This window comes from Lygodium microphyllum, chromosome 26, assembly GCF_053477565.2.
Source record: "Lygodium microphyllum isolate KBCC chromosome 26, Lygodium_microphyllum_v1.1.10, whole genome shotgun sequence".
NCBI lineage: Eukaryota > Viridiplantae > Streptophyta > Polypodiopsida > Schizaeales > Lygodiaceae > Lygodium > Lygodium microphyllum.
In genome coordinates, this window is record NC_141160.1 from 47,295,550 (window position 1) to 47,316,179 (window position 20,630).

General features: G+C 39.0%; 1 protein-coding gene and 1 pseudogene across 1 annotated transcript; one reads left to right on the top strand and one right to left on the bottom strand.

Annotated features, from left to right (window-relative positions):
- Positions 1 to 734: 734 nt before the first annotated feature.
- Positions 735 to 3,673, bottom strand: LOC148013232 (uncharacterized). Its single transcript, XM_087668344.1, has 2 exons — positions 3,113 to 3,673; positions 735 to 2,889 (listed from the first exon to the last, which is right to left on the bottom strand). Exons 1-2 carry the CDS (start codon positions 3,326 to 3,328, stop codon positions 1,732 to 1,734), a joined length of 1,374 nt encoding a protein of 457 aa, XP_087524470.1. The 5' UTR covers positions 3,329 to 3,673; the 3' UTR covers positions 735 to 1,731.
- A 1,476-nt stretch (positions 3,674 to 5,149) lies between these two features.
- On the top strand, positions 5,150 to 9,840 carry LOC148013233 (uncharacterized; annotated as a pseudogene).
- Positions 9,841 to 20,630: the final 10,790 nt, after the last annotated feature.

A 20,630-nucleotide genomic window follows, 5' to 3' on the forward strand; every position in this document is an offset into this window, starting at 1 on the left:
GTAAGATAACTTATGGAGTACAAGGTGGTGTGAAGTAATACATAGAATCTTAGATAAGTATTCTATAAAGCCTTAGACATTAGGGCTAATTTCGAAACTAGACAAGCCTTAGAACGATTTGGACTAATCCTTAATCACATCTTAACTAGATAAAAATAGAGGAAGAAATATATTTTCTTAGCTATTTATTTATTTTTTATTTTAAAATTAAATTAGTATTAAAAGATGATAGTAGCTTGCTCTTTTCTTCCATTCTTTTACTTTTTATGTTTAAGATTGGACAACAGTAAGAAATTTCTATCCACGGATAGTTTGGCTCTCTAACAATGAGACTATGTTTAAAGGTAAAGTGCTTGATAGAGGTATACATGACTTACAAAACTTTTGATTTTGCATCTAGATTCATTGACAAACAAGATCTTCGCAAGGAAGTATCGCATGCCATAAAGCCCATACTACCCTCTCTCAAAAAAGAAAATCACAAAGCTCTAAAGATTAGAGAGACGGAGGCAGTGACAATTCTATTCAATTATTCGAGATGGAATTTGACAGCCCAAACCTAAACAAGGCACCTCTGCTAGCAAAACAATATAACCTATGGAGCACTAAATCACTCTACTTGTTTTATGCTTAAGGATTTTATGCTCATAAGGATCCCCATAGAGCGACCCTCTCCACCTGTCCTCAGTAATCAAGCACAAACTCATTTGGTAGAATTTTCCCAATTTTTGGTTGAAACTTCTCTGAAGATAATGCAACCTTAGCTGCTCTCATGTAACAATCTTCTTATTATGTTATAATATAAATAAATTACTGCACTTTAAAAAACACATTGCATCTGAGGAGCCGTGGGAACAGCAGCTCTATTCAAAAACAGCTGTAAGGACTTTCGCCTTTATGAACTGCGCACATGAGGACCGAGGTGCGGTACGACTAGGCTTATGGGGATGAGGAATATTCCAGATGCACAGTTAACCCACTGCTAGCCCGCAACCCATGCAGAAACAGTAAAAAGTGAAGTAATAAAGGTTGTTAACCCACTGTTAGCCTGTAAATGTATGCAAAATTGTGTGCTTCTTCTCCATGCTACATTGCTACCACAGTAGGCTGGGAAAAGCAAGGATGTTTTGAATAATCACTTGGCTGCTCATAAGCGATCTCGCTAACCTCGATCATCACATCGCGCCTGGGTTCTGTTCTAAAAATTAGACCACAACCACAAAGCCTGATCTGTGGCCGATGACTTTACCAGCTGGAAAACCCTTCAATACATTTTAACCCTTTCTCGGGGAAAAACATCTGAGTTGCTTTACAATTTTATTTTAAATTCTAGCGCCCATCCTCATCCAAATTTATGATCTTGATCACGTGAAAAACTTCGAGATGCTCAACAACGTGGATGACATTAAACGACTCGTAACGAATGGTGAACAAGATGATGAGTGCGCCAGGAGGAGGGGAAACATCGACTGGCAAAAATGTATTTGATTTACTGGGGGGACTCGATGACCCGGGGAGTGTGTGCACGCGTCGGAAATGGCATCATCGTCGCCAAGCCGCGACAGAAGAAAAGAAAACAGAAGCCACATGCTTGCATTCGCAATCGAGATCGGCGATTGCTGCAAGTCAATGGCTGCAGCAATGGCAAGATTAAACGGCTGCAGCAGCAGGTCAATCCTGCTCTCTCAATGGATCCACGATCGAACAGCTACTAAGTCAATGTCCTGGCTCTCAATCGATCGACATTGCTGCGTTGAATGTGCTAGACGCTGGAGTAGAGCCGGCTTTAGTGGTAGAATTCCCAAGCGTAAGCTCCAAATCGTCTTCCTCGATCGAGACCTCATGAATGGTTTCCCCTTCCCATGGCTTTACCAAGTAGCTCTTCATCCTTTGCCTTCTGCGGGCAACGTCCATCTCCACATCCGTCCTGAAGTTTTCAGGCACAATGTTTCTCGCATCAGGAACGGCAGCCGCAAGCTGAGCAGTGATGACCTGTTCACTCTGAATTGGAGGCCAAAGACCCGTTTGGTCTGCCCCGGAGATGCTACCTATTTGCCCCTGCGGGGCGGGCCTTTTTAGGCTCACAGGGGTTGAGACGGAGGCTTTGACGTCCGCCATGGCCACATTACTGGCAAGCTTCTCGGTGATCTCCTTGACCACGCTGTCGCCGTGGCTCTCCATATTTGCAAGCTTGTCCTTTTGGACGGGAATGGCGTCCAGGACATGGGGATTGGCGGAGCTTTCTCGATCCTGAGTGGCCACGAATGGATTATTGGCGACGGCAGCAAAGTGGAAAGAAACATTGCGGAGAACGTTGAGGGAGGAGGAATGCGTGGGAGTAGAAGCGCCGGAAGGAAGGAAAGGCGTGGAGGCCCCGGAAGCCAGACCGAAATGCGTTGGGGTCGAAGCTCCAGAGACGATGAAGGCCGGCGGGTAAGTGGGAGTGGACGTGCCGGACGCGGCAGTCATGAACGGGAACTGGCTATGGAAGGCGTTGGAGAACGCCGTGGCCGCGCAGTCCAAGGACATGGCGTCGCCTCCTCCACCTCCTCTCGACGAGCTTCCGTCCGGCGCTCCCCACTCGGGCTTGACGGCAGGCATCCTAGGCGAGCTTAACGGCGGCGTCACTGGCGCGCTGCACGTGCCTCCTCTCATGATCTGCAGCGGAGGTAGGCTAGGGTTTCTAGTCGACGACGAAGGCCCGACGGCATTCATACCTGGAGCAACCATCGTTACCCCCGACGACGATAAGCCTTTCAGCCATGGTATCAAAGAAACCCCATCGCTAGGAGCTGCAGCTGCTGCGGCCTGGTTATACGAAGAAGAAGCTGGACTTGCCGTAGACGACATGCATACATCCGAGCGTTCGACTGGCGGCGGCCTACATCCCTAGTAAACGGAGCAGTAGGAAATGCACTCTTATTATATTCCATGATGATCTCATACCGTGAATCACACAGATAAATTAATGATCTCATACCGTTAATCACAGATAAATCAATGATCACATGCCGACAATCACACAGACAGATTAACGTACGCAGCGGCCGTGGCTTCACAGGATTTCGACGGCCATACGATCGGACAAGAAAGAAAGCACGATGTTTCTTACCTGCTTGTAAGTGGTGCCATCCTCCTCGACTATCCAGCCTGCTTCTCTGCACAGAGCTTTCAAGACCTCATTGTTATCGCAGTGCTTTGGGAGCTTATAGTTGCCGAACTGGCGCAGGCCGGCGAAGATGCGCGCGGCTATGGCACGACGCTTGCGCTCTCGGCGCTTGTTGTTCTCGCGCTCCTTTGTGGTGGGAGCGCGAGCACCTGAAGTCATGGTAGAGAGGAAGAGATGAGGAACTTCTCAAAAGCTTTGACTATGGCAGGTATGCTTAACGCGGCTGCGGCCGCGAAAGCTATTGCCAAAAATGTGCAGGCGAGGAAGGGGAAAGCAAAGAAAGGAAGGGTCTAGGAAGGGGTGGATGCTCCCTGTGGACAAGAGGTGCAAGCAAAACGTAGCACAGCTGGTGAAAGCTATGGCGATGGCGAGGAGAGCAGCTTGGTCACAGAAGTCAATAATGGCGATAACGAGGTCGAGACAAAAGAGGGAGAGAGAGAGAGAGAGAGAGAGAGAGAGGAGTACGTGCAGCCCAGCAGCAATTTCAGCGGAAGTGCAAGAAATGTGATGGTCATCATGCATGCGCTCATATATGCTTGCTCGTGCATGCATGCCATTGCCATGGTATGATACCTCTTCCCAAATCAAAGTATAATGATTGTGAGGATTTAGGCTGGATTCACATGGGTCTGGATGGATGCGTGTAAGAGCCTTGCCACACACAAGTTTATCAAGTTAGAAAAGAGAAAGTGACGACTTGCAAATGCACAAACACCCGCAAGTTGAAGCCTAAGGTGGATCCCAATGGAGAGAGAGAGAGAGCTAGCTTTAAGCGACTCACGAAGAGTTTTAAACCCTTATTTAAAAGGCCACATGGAATGACTCATTCGAGGTTATGTAGAACCCTCAAAACTAAGGGTACTATATAAACTCTCCAAGTTCCCATTAAATGTGTTGCCAAGTTATCGTCATGGAACTAACACCCATCCACGTGCAATCATGCACATACCATATGGACTTGTGCATGTCCTAGCCCTAAAGTCGCTCTTGAAGTGATAGATGCAAGTTTGGGACTTCGCACCCATCTACCTAGCTTGGCTATCCCAACTATCTCCTAAGGCTGAGGCTCCAACGTTTAAATTTGAAGCCCATTTTGGGCGTCTTGAGGATTTTGAGCATCAATTGACACCTAAAATTTGAGGACAAGGGGTCAAAGTGAAACCTATATATATGTATATACATATATACATATATACATATATATATACATATATATATATGTATATACATATCTATATATGTACATATGTATATATGTATGTACATATATAGATATGTATATACATATATATATATGTATATATATATATATATGTATATACATATATATGTATGTATGTATGTATGTATGTATGTATGTATGTAACATGTTACATGAGTTTGACCTAAAGGCTAACTGCCGCTAAAACCTTTGAATTTCGAAGGGGTGGAAGTTGGAACACCAAGCACCAAAACGAAAAAGCAGGCCTCTTCAGCACTGAGTGAACAGTCATGAATCCATAACAATTGGTCTCCTCTTGCAACAGCGGGAGCATCGGTTGGCTGCTCCAGAATCCTCCTTATTAGGAGTGCCGACCCCGTTTGCAACTACCATAATCAGTCAAAACTCGGTGCTAGAAAGGGTAGACTATGGACTCTAGCGTGGAGGAGAAACACATTACACACATTGCCTACATGGCCTAAGGTTACAACCTACAGGTATGTTGATTGTATAATTTATTATGTAATTGACTCGTTAGTCCAGTCTGACTGAGGCAACACTGAGCAGACTTTGCCCGATGCCCTGCAGTGACCAGGCACGCACTAAGGTAGTAGTTACCATGCTTCGCTCGACGGTCAGTCGGACTAAGGCCCGGACAGTCAGTCCGACTACGTAGCACTCAGCATGCCTCACCCGCCGATGGTCAATCGGATTGAGGCCCGGACGGTCAGTCGGGACTGAGGCCTAACGATTAGCCCGACTTCAAAGATGTATATAAAATGTGGGTTTTTGTGGCAAGGTTCCTGGATCCTGATTTTGTCGCAAGTGGGATTGGTTGTTTCAGCCTTGAGACTGATGGTTGGGTCAGTCGGGACTGAGGCCTAACGATTAGCCCGACTTCAAAGATGTATATAAAATGTGGGTTTTTGTGGCAAGGTTCCTGGATCCTGATTTTGTCGCAAGTGGGATTGGTTGTTTCAGCCTTGAGACTGATGGTTGATTATTTTCTGTTCACCGTAACAATGGTTGATATGAGAATCAAGTGGGCATGGACAAATTATCCACCTGTGATAGCTTGTGACTGCAAGCAATCACGTGATTGAAAGCACATGCAAGTCTCAATGCCTACAGCCTACGAAGCATGCAGACTGAAGAATTCTACATCCTGTGGATATGCAAAGCTACATTTGCTGTAGTTTGATCTGAGAGGTGTTTACCCCCTCATGGCATATGCAGTGAAGTGTACAGACTTCTGTGAACTGGTTGTTAGGATGCTGGGCATGAGATATACGAGGAGGCACTCTCATTTTTTGGCAATTGTACTTTCCAGGTTGCATGCTTTTTTCCTCTTGTGAGATGGTGGGTAGGGATGCTGGCTATGGTCCAACACCTTGGCAGTCAACAAACAAAATGCATTGCTCCTTGTACCTTGTAATGCTTTAAAGGATCTAGCTGTCCTGGCAATGCATTCTATTTGTACTATGTTTTTTTATAAAATTATGTGAAATAAAAACCTTGAACAATCAGTGTCTCATGTGAGAGTATCACCCACTGCAAGGAAGCAACTGGTTCCTCTTTTGTGTATTGTATTTTGGAAAAAGGTTTTATTTGGTACTTGATACCCCATTAATAGTGCTGCAGCTTGTTAATAATGGTTGAATTTTAGAACTATTTTTACTATCGGGTGGGAACTTACCAATAAGATCACAGGAATGCGAGTGGCAAATGACAATCCAAGGGAGCCACTGTCGATGAAGCAAATTGCAGTGTGTTCTTAAGCATGGTGGCAATGCCTAAGCAAGCTGAAAGCTTCAGTTTGTTGACTGTATGCGGGCTTTGGTTTGTTGACTTTATGTTTAACCGATTGATGGAATGATATTATGTAAAGGTCCTATTGGGAATTTGGATGCTGCCTTAGTAAGAAACAGACCGTCAACATTCAAGATCATCATATGGGGTGTAGATCATTATTGAGTAGACTGTAGGGGCAAATATTTATTACATGTGCCCTCTTTTATCATGGTGTGAGCCTTGCTAATTCAAGACAACAAGCTTACAAATGAGGAAGAAGAGAAAGGGCTTTTAGGTTTAAGGGAGAGGGTGCCAATAGCAAGCCTCTTACTAACTCAAGACAACCAATTGACATGAGTGAAAAGGAAAAAATGGCTTTCTCATTTAAGGGAGAGGATGTAAGTGTAGGGTTTTGATGTATGAGATACATGAAAATTCGTACCAAAAACATGCATGAAGAATAGAACCAATCTTTCACACAAATTGGTAAATTGCTTGTACCACACTATCCATAGTGACTTGAATATGAATGTTTACTTAGGGCATGATCACAAAAGGATGAGTAGCTACTCATGACGTTCATGAGGCTCTAGTAATTCATAATCTAGACGTGAAAAACTGTCAAGGCTTAGTAGAATGGTATGGTATATGGAATGTTGCATTCTTCACAATGGCTACCATTCAACACTTTCTCTGTTAGGCTTGGTTTAACAAGAGTTTAGGAACATTGTTAATGGTGTGTGTGAGAGGGACCGCACATGGAGAGGGGAAGAGGAATCAAAGCACAATAGAGGGGGACATGAATGATGGGCATGTCTACAAAGAAGGGCTACTGTTGTCCTGATGAGCCTCATATCGCACCAATAGTGGCTCCGCAAGTGTGAAAGAAAGAAGAGAGAGAGTGTGTGTGTGCATGTGTTTGCGGGGAAAATATTGAAAGTCTTAACATCCTTGATATTTTTTGTTCAAACTAACATCTATTGCTTTCTTGTAGGTTACCAAAGGAGTTTCATTTAGAAGAAGTTGTCTTGACAAAATAGACCTAGTGCTTGAGGAAAATCTTCATAGAAAGGTAATAAGTATTGTGTTTTTCATTTGCATAATGTTTTAGAGTTTATCAAAAGATATTCAATCAATTTTATAGCATGTTAATATATTAATATTTACAAGTAGAAACTTATATGTCACTTTAGGTTCCCAAGCTTTTGATCAAGTGAGTATATCTACCATTTGTGAGGATTCTACGCAACTTACAAGAGGCACCCAAAAGGCATCAAGGTACGAGTTCTACTTCTTCTAAGTATGCATTTAGGTGAACTATTAGAGAAAAATTAAAGTTTGTGAAAACCATGATTGAAATACATCTTTTTTTTTGTTAATAGATGAGTCAATGAACTTTATTTGATGTTCTTGGAAAGGGAAAACAAAAGGAAAAAGTTAATCCAAATGTCAACCTAGAAGTGAATCCAAACATAGATTGTAATGACTATCTAGAAGACAATCCAGATGTCGATCTAGATCTTCATCGTCAACTCTTTGGCGATACTCCAGAGCATGATGAAGATGAAGACAATGAGATTGAAAATGAAGATGAGGATAATGAAATGGAGGATGATATAGAAATGTTTGATATGTCGGGTAGCACTTCTGAAAATGCAGCTAACACAAGAGACTCCACAACAACATCAAAAGATTATTCTAGAAAATTTCGAATAGAATGGACTTGAAAATATCCTTTTTTAAAACGTGTGGTGGAGGGAAAGAATGAGTATATGAAATGTGAGGGGTGTGAAAAGTTTAGGGTCAAAGGACCATGGGGAAAAGGAAAGGGATGTAAAACCATGCAACTTAGTGCAATTCGAAAACGTGTTATCTCTAAGGAACATCAATGGGCACAAGCTAGACATGATGCTAATGTGAAGGGAATCAAAGTATCCACACAAGTCAAAGCAATTAATGATAGAAATAAGGAGAGAGTAACTACAGTAATGAAACTCATGTACTTTGTGGCAAAAGAAGACTTGGCAATCCAAAAGTTTGTTAAGATTTGTGAGTTGGCTTATGCAGTGGCACTAGAATCAATGCCTTCTTATCATGATTATTCATCTTACACTAACATTATGGCTCGTAAGGAGTTTTCTTTCTCTATATCAGAGCATCTATATACATTGCAACTTCAAGAGATATTGTCAAGTCCTTACTATGCCTTAATGGTAGACGAAACAAGTGACAGGGGTTTAGAAAAGCACTTAATCATTTATATTTCATTCTTATCCTCCGAGGGAAGAGGTATATGCAAAGTAGAATTTGCATGACTAATCTTGGTTGCTGATGGCACTGCTCAAACAAAGTTTGATGCTATCATGATAGTTTTGAAGGACATTGGTTTGAGTATACAACGTCTTGTTGGCATCGCCACTGATGGAGATAGCTCAATGTTAGGTTGTCATGAAGGCTTGGTTGCAAAACTACAAAGGGAAGTGCCTCATATTATTAGCACACATTGTATTGCTCATAGAGAAGCCCTTGCCATTGTTGATGCATCTAAGTGTTTTCCTTGCCTTTCTTATGTCGATAAAATTGCAAACAAGGTCTACTCTTGGATAAATGCCTCAAGTTTATGTCATACAACTTTCCAAATTCTTTTACAAGAAATGAATATACAAGTTTTGGAAGTACTTCAAATCCATGATGTCAGATGGTTGGCAAGAGGTAACATAATGGAAAGGTTATGCAAGCTAATGCCTGCAATTTTGACATTTTGGAAAGATAGTGCACGAGCATGGTATCAAAAGTTAAGGATCTACAAAGTGTTGTTCTGTATTTGTATGCTTGTTGATGTCCTAAAGGACTTAAACCTCCTAAATAAAAAGTTTCAAGAAGATGCTTTGGATATCACAACAATCACTCCTACCATCAAAGTGACAATAAGATCTCTTACAAGGAAGTTCTTAGAATAGCCATTCGGAGCAGGTACATCATATCTTCTCAAGCTTATGAAAGACACAAGAGATGGTTTATTATGCCATGTAAATGAGAATGGGGAAGAATATATACATCAACTTCTCTTCACAAAAATGCCTGGACAAGATAAAGCAGGTGTTGCTCTTGATAATGGAAGGGGTGATGTTGATAGTTGTGTTCAACTTGCAAAAGAATTTGTTGGAAAGATCATAGATTGTGTGAATGAGCAGTTTCAAGATATGTATGTTTTTTGTGCAACAAGACTATTCTCTCCACAATATCTTCCACATGATCCAAAAGAAAGAGAAAATAAGGTCAATCTATGGTTGGAAAGGTTATTGCAAAAGTTCAATGCTTCTATTTTAGATACTCAAGGATGCAAAAATGAAATCTATGCATTCACCGACACGCTATATTTTGGATGTGAGGGAATGAGTATGAAGGATGCATGGCGTGTTTTCTCCAGCAATATTGATTGGCAAGCAACATATCCAAACGTGATGAGATTATGGCAAATTCTTTTAGTTCTTCCTACTTCATCAGTAGCATGTGAACGAGGCTTCTCAAAGCAGAATATAATCAAAAGTGATCGTCGCCAACTATTGAAGGTGTCGACTCTTGAGGCATTATTGGCCCTGACATCAAAAGCATTGATTGGGCCTTGGTCTATGAGAAATGGGAGCTTGTAAAGGCACGGAGACTACTTGATTTGTAGATCTTGCTTTATTGCTCACCTTGTTTTCTATCATGATGAACTATATCAATTAACTATGATGTACAAGAGTCTAGACCTTGGAAAAAAATTTGGACTTAAGAATATGAAACCAAAGTTTTTATTGTGATTTTCCACACTAGTTTATACTTATTTTTTGTTTCATGTATTATGGGACCTTACCATCTTATATTAAGAATTGCTATCTTTAAGTTCCATCTAAAAATGCTATCTTGTAAGCTTCGGAAGTTGATGCCTAAATTTAGAGCAAAGGCGTCAAAATGTAGCTCACAAAAAAGGATAAAGGCATCATTGATTTTGTCTTGAAGCCCAACCTTGGGCATCAAATTTAAAGCCTAAGATTCTCCTCTCTTTTTTCTATGTCATCATCTTGCATGTCACTGATCTTCGATCTTCATATTCAATTTTGAAAGGTGATGTTCGTCTATTATGTGCAATTCAAGATGTTTTGTTCTTGCAAATGATGTTCATCCATCATTCCAGTGGATGTTTGATGTTTCATTTCCAGAGTTGATGTTTAGTTATTTTACAAAATATATATATGTTTTGTTGTCAACTAATGTTTCATTATTCTAGTTGACATTCATACGTTTTGTTCCTAATGGTGCATTATTTCAACTCATGTCCATATGTTTCTTTTTCAATTGATATTTCACTATTTCAGATGATGTTCATACTTTCTATTTTCAACTGCTATTTCATTTTCATTGATATTCATCTAATATTTCAATGTCTCATTATTCAAGTTGATCATCATTTGTTATTCCAATTGAGATTTCAATATTGCGTGTCCATCTAGATGATGTTCCACTATTTTGTTTCGTTTCAACTGATCATTTATTTGATATTTTCATTCACTTGGGTCCCTTATTCTATGTCAATATGTTATGTGTGTGGATATGCTATATTATTCATCCGTTATGTTTTCTATAAACTAGTGTCTCAAAATGTCTCTTATGACATTGTGTTTATGTTTCTATAATATCACTATACTATTTTCTAGTAAGTTTTTTAAGTTGCAAACTATGTTGCCTGCATCCGAACCAAAGACATCGATATATCCAAAAAAAAACAATTATCTACATTTCTTTGAGATTTTATCCACTTTCATGAATGCATTTATATGCCTTGATATATGCTCTTGTAAATTCAAAAGTGATGTAGCTCCTTTATGCCTTCAAACGAGCCATTGTAAATTCAAGAGTGACTGAACTCTTGAAGACTTTGTAATTGTGTCTTTGAAATATTAATATGTATGGTAGACATATATAGAGCTATGGGTTTTTATATGGTAGACATATATAGAGCTATTGGGTTCTCCCTTGAGCACTTAAGGGTTTTTTTAGCCACAATTAGGGACCCTCATTTGAGCAGGGGTGTTGTGCTATATATAGTGTCCCTATATATAATACCCCTAGTCCCCTCTTTGTAATCATGTCTCATGTGTTCAATTCATACACTTTTGGGATTCACATCCGGTCTCTCTTTATGCTTTCTCATCTCTTGTATCTCTTTCTCTTCACTCTCTCTCCCTCTTGTCTGTCATCTTCCTCGTATAGCTCAACATAATTGGCTAATTCAATATGTTTGTCAGACATAATGTGCCTAGTACTCTAGTTAAGTTGACAAATGATATGTCTAAGGCATATCAACGCTCAACCCTACTACACTTACTCGTTTGAATGTGTGTTGCAAGCCTTAGATCATCCAAACATTTGCTATGAAGTCTCATAAACTAAGTTCTAGAAGCATTAGTGTTCAGTCTAGCATCTTAATTAGTGCACCCTACAACATTGCTAAAGAGTTTATAGATAGTAGGGTCCACATTTTTCTTGCCATTGATTGATTGATTTGATATGTCCCATCTAATACATCAAGCCTAGTTTTCTAATTAAGTGGACAAATGCTCTATTAATCACAAGAGGACATATTAATACTCAACCATGCCACACTCACCTATTCAAATGTATGTAGCAAGCTTTAGATCATCAATGGAAATGTACCATGTGAGCATGTCCTAAAATTTATCATGGTCATATAAACTAAGTTGAAGTCTAAAATCCAAACCACTGTGCCCTATAGCATTGCCCAAGATTTGATGAATGCAAGAACCACATTTTTCTTACAACTAACTATCTAATTTGATCTAGCCAATAATCATATGTAAGGCGTATGGTGTCTAGCTTTCTAGTTGAGCAAACAAATCCTCTATCAATCACATGTGGAGGTATCAACACCCAAGTCTAGCACATCCACTTGTGATCATCCGTAGGAACTTACCATGTGAGCATGCCCAAACATTTAGCGTGATGACAAAAACTAAGTTGTAGAAATATTAGTGTTCAAAATAAAAGAGGTATAGCATCTAAACGAGCAGGTAGTGCAATAGCATTGCCCAAGAGAGGACTTGAGGGGGGGGAGGAGGGAGGGGGGAGGTTGTTGGGGGACTTATTTTGTTAAGAGCTAAATTTTTGGTGGGCCATAACCATTGCATAAGCATATGTCCTCACATGCAATGCTATGAAAGATGACTTCATTCAACATATTATTTTCTACAACGTCGTTAGAGCCTTAGAAAAATCCCACAAGTTTTTTGTATCGATTCTCAATGACACTTTTCATAAATATTCAATAGTGCACATGGGCTAACAATCTAAGTAAGCAATTACTTGTAAGCAGGATGCTTAGTTGGAGGTGTTTGTCACAAATGGTCATGATCAAAATCAATGCATCATCTTGCTTTCTACCAACAATTTGTATAATGATATAGGAATGTCCTCCTCAGGGTTGGTTTAGATGCTCATCATAATTCGCTACTTTCTCATGTGAATAATTTTTTGAATATGGTAAAATACTTTTAAGATTGAGTAAAATGAGTCCATTTGAGTTATACATTTGTGGCATGTCATCATAGCCTTTTAATCCTACAATTTTCCAAGTTGAAGGTGCTCAATATATTTAACTACTTGGAATGTGAGAGGCTTATGTGTCAAAGACAAAATGCAAGCATGTATGCAAGTAATAAGAAGGAGAAAACCTCAACTTTTTGCATTACAAGAAATCCAAACTAGAAGAGATTTCACATTTTCGTGCATGGACCATGTTTGCTTCATAGGTCTTTGTAATAAAGGCAAGGGTGGAACACTTATCTCAATCAAATAATCTCTCTAGCCAAGCTTGTTGTTTCAAGATGACAACAAGGCAATAATTGTTGTCATAGTATTGATCAATAGAAAAGTTATTGAGATGGTCTCAATCTATGTTCCCAATTCTTTTGATGGTTGCATTTCTTATTGGTGATGGCTAAGCAACATGATCTCAAACCATAGATTGAGTTGGTCTCAATCTATGCTCCCAATTCTTTCAATGGTTGCACTTCTTACTTGTGATGGCTAAGCAACATGATCTCAAACCAAACTGGTATTCTCTATGGCAACTAGAATATTACATATTACACATGTGATAGGTCACATGGAATGGGATGTAAGATAGAGTAAGAAAGGGAAGCTTGGCTTACACTTGACATGAGGTGGAGTTCAACTAATTGTGTTAAGTTGACAAGGTAGCCAAATCATCAGCTTACATGACATAATTGCCATGCGAGTGATGCATGGGAAGAAGCTAGATCGGATTGATTTTATGCATGTTGAAACTTGGAGTGGCTATCCTCAAATGTGCAATATTTTGTCCTTGGCCAAGCCTCAAACCATGTCCATCTTATGATGAACTTCAAAATTGTATGTGCCAAAGAAACATTTAAAGGCCCCCCTCCCTTCAAATTTAACACGTCATTTTTTATTGATAGAAATTTTCTAAGGGAACTCAAAGAAGCATGGAAGTTTTCCACCTCACTGCTTGGGTAGCTAATCCAAATGATAGGTGGGAGTGTGGTATTGTAGCCAAAATGGCATACTACAAGAAAAATGGGCAAGCTAGGGCTGAAATGGGCAAAGAACGATGCTTTAGTTTAGCAATTCTGAGACCATATCCTTGATGCTCTATTGCTTTGTCTTGGGGATATTTATCTCCTTTGGCTTCTACAAAGCATGAAATTTACATTAAATGTCAATGTCAAGCTCTTAGAATTTAAACCACTAAGTTTCATTTGAGAGTGATAGATATGATTATTGGTAGGCCTACATATCAATACTTTTTAAGAACTCTTAAAAGTAAGAAAATGTGAGATTATATTATAATGATTGAAGATGACTCTAAAATAAGAATGATGAAGAGATCACTAATAGATTTTTTTCACCACTTATCCTCTATTGTGGGTTCTATGCCTAAACATATGGAAGGTTATAAGGTATGTCTAACATCTTTTCTTGGTCCCATGAACACAATAGTGAGCATTGCACAATTGGTGGGGAGGCCTTTTACTCTAGAGGAGCTTCAATTTTGAGCTAGACTACTCCTACTTGTGCATGATGACACCTATTGGCCCCAACTATGGCAGCCCTTGTAGTATTTCTTTAAATTGTTTAAGAGATTGAACTTGATTGAGTATTAATGGTCAAATTTGATAGTCAGTCAAGCCTGAAAAATACAGTCATAAACCAGTAGCAAATTGCAGTCCTGAATGAATGGGCAAATGCTCGAGGCAAGACACCAAGATCTAGCAATATTCCTTCCATTATCATTATCTCCCTTTGGAATGTTCATGGGTCAGATTTGTGTAGCCTTCTTAATTAGTCTAGAGCCATTAGCACCGTGAAAGCCAAGGAGAATCAAGGAATTATCAAACTAATATGAAGAATCGATTGAAGAGGCTACCAAGTCACTACAGATCTCTCACAATGATGAATGTGGTATACAAAGTGTACTCTAAAGCACTTGTGCTTAAGATCAAGTATATTCTACTAAAAGTATTGAATCTAGCCCATTATGGCTTCATACACTCAAGGAGAATACATGATACTACCTTAAACCTACTATTTGTTTTTGAACATGCTATGGGATTGGGTGAAGAATTCTAACTTATCAACATGAACTCGGACAAGGCACATGACATGGTAACTTGGGCTTTTTTCATCAAAAGTATTTGATGGTGTGGTAGTGGACCTATGTTTTCAAGAATTGTTAGAGCTATGTTATTTCAAGCATTTGCCCTACTCTTTACAAATCACTACAATTCACCCTTTTTCATGCTAAAAAGGTCTATAAAAACAAGGGTGTCCTTTCTTTGCTTTTTGCCATGGTCACTCAACCCCTCCTTGACCATACTGACTATAAGGTGTAGCAAGGAGCCATCAAGGGATGATGATTCCCAAATGGGGAACACTTTACCTCTCATTTGGTGTTGATGATAATTCCAAAATGATTGCTACTAATAATGTTTCTTTGGATAATCTTATTCCAATGTACAATGGGTTTGTTGCTCTATCTGCCTCAGTTATAAGCAATGAAAATATTGAAGGCCTAGTTTTGGGATGGAATTAAAATAGAAGATGATTAGAAAATGCCATGTTTCAAGTATGTTGGTGTGCCCTTGGTATTGCTATATCCGTGAAACAACATCTCGACTTGTTGATGGGAAAATTTTAGGGTAAGTTAAATGTTAGAGGCAAGCTTAGGTTTGGGCTCATTGGATGCATTACCATTCTTAAATCAATGCTTCCTCTAATGATGATATTTAAATCATTAGTATTTCCTTTCTCCAAATCCAATTAGCTTCCTTGGATATGTTATTTAGAAGATTCTACTAGTCTATTAATGACAAGGGATGCATTCTATCTCATGGGACTAAATGACACAACTTAAAATGCATGGTGTCTTGGGATTAAAATCGTTGTGTATCAACTATCTTTTTAGCTTTGTTGAAAAGAATTGATGATACATAGCCATGGTGCATTATTCTAAGGCATTGGATTTATAATGCCCCTTGGATAGGTGGGAGGGAGCAACTACATGGGACATCCTCCTTAGCCCTAGTTTAAATATTACTATTAAACCCTCTTAGGTGGTAGAGAAACTTGTGGATGGTTGATATGCTATGATAAGCTCATAAAAATGGGGTTGAGACATTAGATTAACATTTGGGATAATGATAGTCTCCAATTTTATGATGCAAATGTGATTGTAGTACACTTTTGGCTAATTGACCTTGAAGAAACTAGGTTAATAGGAGTGGTAAGCAAATTAAGTGATAGATTTCCCATGTCCCTTTATAGCAAAGGAGGTTATCCTTTGAGGTTTTTGCATTTGACCACCTTGGCTATCTAGCCATTTTCATGAAGAAGCATAAGGATTTTTCAAAACCAGACCCAACTTAGATTTCCAAGACCATAGAAGGCTACAAGGAGCTTCCTAGGAGCACAATGAGATAATTGAAAAAAAGGTTGAAGAGGGTTTGGTCTTCTATCCCATCATTTAAGTTGAATCTCATGCTTTGGAGGGTCTTAACAAGAAGACTCCCTACCAAGGTAGGCTATAGTTTTTGGGCATAACTCTTGTGTGCCTTTTTTGCAAGAGAGAATGTGAATCTATCAAGCATGTTTTTTGGAATTGTAGAGGAACTTGGAAGTGCTGATTGTATGCCATGTTTATAGTTGAAATATCAAGCCTTCATGGTTTTATAGGCTAAAAGTAGGCACTGCTTCGAGATCATGGGAATTTTAATGAAGCTTCTTATCAAATTTGGGCTCTCACAAGAGCAATTATGACGTTATTCGTGCTATATGCTTGTGTAGGAATGATGTTTTGTGTAGAAGGTTTGGAGATCACATAAGTGTTCTACATTTTGTCAAAAACATTCTTTGTGATAAGCTATCTAATCTTTTTTGGTATTTTGGGAAGAAAAAGACAACCTATAAGGTGGATAGGAAACTACTTGGGAAGCTAATAACATCTCTCAAACTGTAGTGATTTTGTAAATGCTTTACCATCAATATAATCGTTACCACATTTAAAAAGAATAAAAGCTCCTTTTCACAACACTAGTAAATTTAGGGTTGTTTAACAAAATACCAATTGATTACATGTAATTGTAGCCCATGGTAATGTGTGATTACATGTCAACCCCAAGTGGTCTCTAGCAATTTGGATAACCCAATAAGCAAACCCTATGCACAATAGTAGTGCTTGAGAGTATCTTAAAAGTAGATGATCAAAACTATCCAAAACTAGGTGTTTGGGATGTATGCCATCCTAAAAGACCTATTCAATATATTTTTATTCCAATTGTAAGCTTGAATATGATTCCCTTGACCTACAATAACATCAATGAACTGTAATACTAATATCTCTTTAAGTAAAAAGGACCCAACAAGGAGAGCTCTAGCCTCCCACCAACATTTTCCATAGATGTGGATCCAATGGTTGTGAATATACATACATTATAATTTTAAAAGTTGATTAACTTTGCAATCAAAGGCTATGATCATAAAGTTCAACCTAGGAGGATGAATGACTGTGCTTTAGTAAATAGTTCACAAATCAGTGATATAACAAGCAACCCTTTAAGCATATCCGAAGAAATGGAAATAATTCAAAGGTGGGAAAAGAACAACACTTTAGCATTAGACTTGAGAGAATTGCATTGAGTCTAGAAATAGGCATAATTCAAGACATAACAAATTTGTTGATTTATCACATAACTCTCGTGTTCATCATCCCCTCGTGATTTAGCAAAAAACTTATGATGTACACTTAACGATCATGTTATAAAAATGGACATTGCTTTGAAAACAAGTGCTTGGGCCTAAGATCAAATCACTCATTGTTATAGGTCACTTGCTAGAATGGAGTACTTCAAGTCACATCTATCGTGAGTGTACGTCATGTTTCCTACCTTGAAATTTTTTTTTGTGAATAAGTGACTTGTGTGGAATGAATGTCCTAGTCCTTATGTCTTAAGAAGTATGAGTCTGGGTCTTATTTCATAAGCTAAATCATTTTTGCAAATAAATGTCATTTGTATAAGGGATGTCCTAGTCCTCAAGTTTTTAGAAGTAAGGAACATGTTTATGAGTGTATTACTTCCTCTTTAAAGAGGAATTCCATAGGTGATAGTGATCCTGCATCTCCATTGCTCTCTTTCTTGAGATAAAGTGATCTTTTATACCATGGAGAGAATTCCTAGGTTTAATGTTAAGAAACAAAGATTTCACAAAAATATGTGAGTGAGGGTGCATAACAAAGTGTTTGGTTATCTTTTGTGTATGTGTGCATGTGTATAGTGATGTGTGGGGATGTCCACAAGACCTTTGTCCTAGTGATTACTAGCAATAGAAAGCAAGATAACAAGTATGAAACAAGTTGAATGTGGTTTTGTGTTTGGTGTGGATAAGCTAAGTGGCTAAAGAGTACGACCTCATCACATTTGGCTCCTATAGAGATGTTTAACTAGCAAGCACTTGATAAAAAGTCAAATTGTGATTATCAACATGAGGCACCCTTTGCATAAGAAAGTTTTGTGCACACACACACACACACACACACACACACACACACACACACACACACACACACTCTCTCTCTCTCTCTCTCTCTCTCTCTCTCTCTCTCTCTCTCTCTCTCTCTCTCTCTCTCTCTCTCTCTCTCTCTTTCTCTCGTGTATGTGTTTTTGTGTGTGCAAACCACCTCAAAATGGAAAGACAATGTACCATCAAAGTACAAATTTTTCATAATTCTCTTGATCTATATTAAGGGTAAATGTTGTGAAATAAGTAGATCTTTGTGATTCATAGGCAAATAAAAGTTTGTTAGTTGAAAAATGTGCCAAAACTAATAGCTACTTGGCAATGCAACCATGTAACAAAATGAAGTTCACCAAAATAAAAAAGCACAAAATTGTATGCTTGTGTTATTGTAGGTATATCTAGTAAGTATCCAATGTTACTTTTCTTAGACAACACACCCAAATGCCCAAAGGGGATGCCTCCCCTCCAATTTTCATTGAGAGAGCAAGGCAAGAGCTATTACATTATTCATATGCACAATATGTCAAGCATCCATGAACTCTATAAAAGCTATTAAGCCTTGAGTTCAATCCTACAACCTTACATTAGGATTAAGGAAACATAAAATTTATTGTGTAATGTAATTGATGAGCACATCCTACCCTTAAGGGAGTGTTGAGAATTTGTAAGGATAGATTGGAGTCAACAACATTAATTCATGGCTCAAGGGAACCTTAGCCCAAGAGCATTGTTGAGTGTTAAGCTATTGATGCTACTAGTGATGTGATATCTAAGAGTTTTTATTTTGGACAAGGCATTATAAAGCCACCAAGAGGGGGGAGAGAATTATGGGGTGCATCCACCCATTTAGAGAGGTGGCATATGTTTGTTGGTTGAACCTGCGAGTCATGGAAGAAACCTTGATTGCTACTTAACAAGCCTATTTAAGGGCATCAAACTAATGAGAAAAGTATTACAAGTGCACTGGTCAACTTCTTTTCCTCATGGCTGCTACGGTCTTTCTTCTGGGATGGTTCCCACATTTCCAATAGGAGATCTTTGATCTTTCGGGATGTAATAGTAGAAAGATGAAACTAGACATTGATTTAAAAGGTTTTTAACTCAATGAGGATGTTCTTAGGTTATGCCACTTTCCAAATGACTTAGAATTTGAACATCAAAGCAGTTGAATTTGAAAATAAGCAAAGTCTCCTCGGAAGAGTGAAGAATCCCAAAATGTGATAAGTTGATTCTTATTGTTTGATTAGTAAACTATGGTTAATAAATCATTCTCTATAGTTTTGACTTCCGTGGTGCCTTCTTATAGGGTGAAACCCACTAGCTCAAGTTGGCACCTCGAGGGGTAGAATAATGCCACACACATTGGCTTGAGTAGCCTTCCTTGATGTTTAGCAAGTAATGTGAACCTTAAAATGATAAAAGAAGGGAAAGTTGAAGAGCATTGCCACATGAAGGAGATTGTACTCGTGAGATTTGAGAAAGCTAGTTAGTCCTTGGTATCATGCTTTCGTAATACCCTTCTTGCATGGGATGTTGTCAAATTACTAACATTAGGTTGGATCATGCAAGGTTGAGAGAGAGGAATTGGACAATAGGCACCTTCAAATCCTCCTAGGCCACATGAGTTTCTATTCATCAAATGTAGCTAAAAAATGACTCATCTCCCAATGCATAACTACCAATTGACACATTCGTTTGGCTCGGAAAAGTGTGTATTAGTTGATTGAAAAGTCAAGTCTTTGTGTGATCTGAGAATCGGGCCTCAGAGTACTTGAGATGCATGCACTTGCACCTCCAACTAATAATCTATTCACACTAGGCTTAGTTAAGCACCAAAGAAGAATTCAAAGGCTACACAATTCTGGTTACTAAATTTAACTTTTTTTTTTTTTGAAAAAAGAAAGGTTGATGAGATTGGTTGACAACAATGTCTCAATAAAGTTATACTTTTTACCACTTTATGCAACTGACTAGTTTGGACCATGCCCACACCCATGGTCCAATGTGTTTGCAGGTTCAAAATTGGTTGGGAATCCAAATCTCATGGAAACCTAACAACACCATCACCGATTCCCACCTTGGTTGTGATTTAGGCCTAGGTGGGAACAAGCTTTGATCCATGGTTCATTGGTCCACTATTGGGGTCTTGCCACACTGATGCCAGGAGGCATATTCCACGGTGGATTCCGTGAGGTTTTACGGTGGATTCCGTAAACTTAGATGACCGGGGCTCATACACAAAGTGGATTCTTTGTGTGAGAAGTTGATGGGGACGCCTGTCCTTTTCGGGCATTTCATTAATTTAGTGTGTACATGGGTGATTCCATAGCGGGTGATTCCGCAAAATGCATA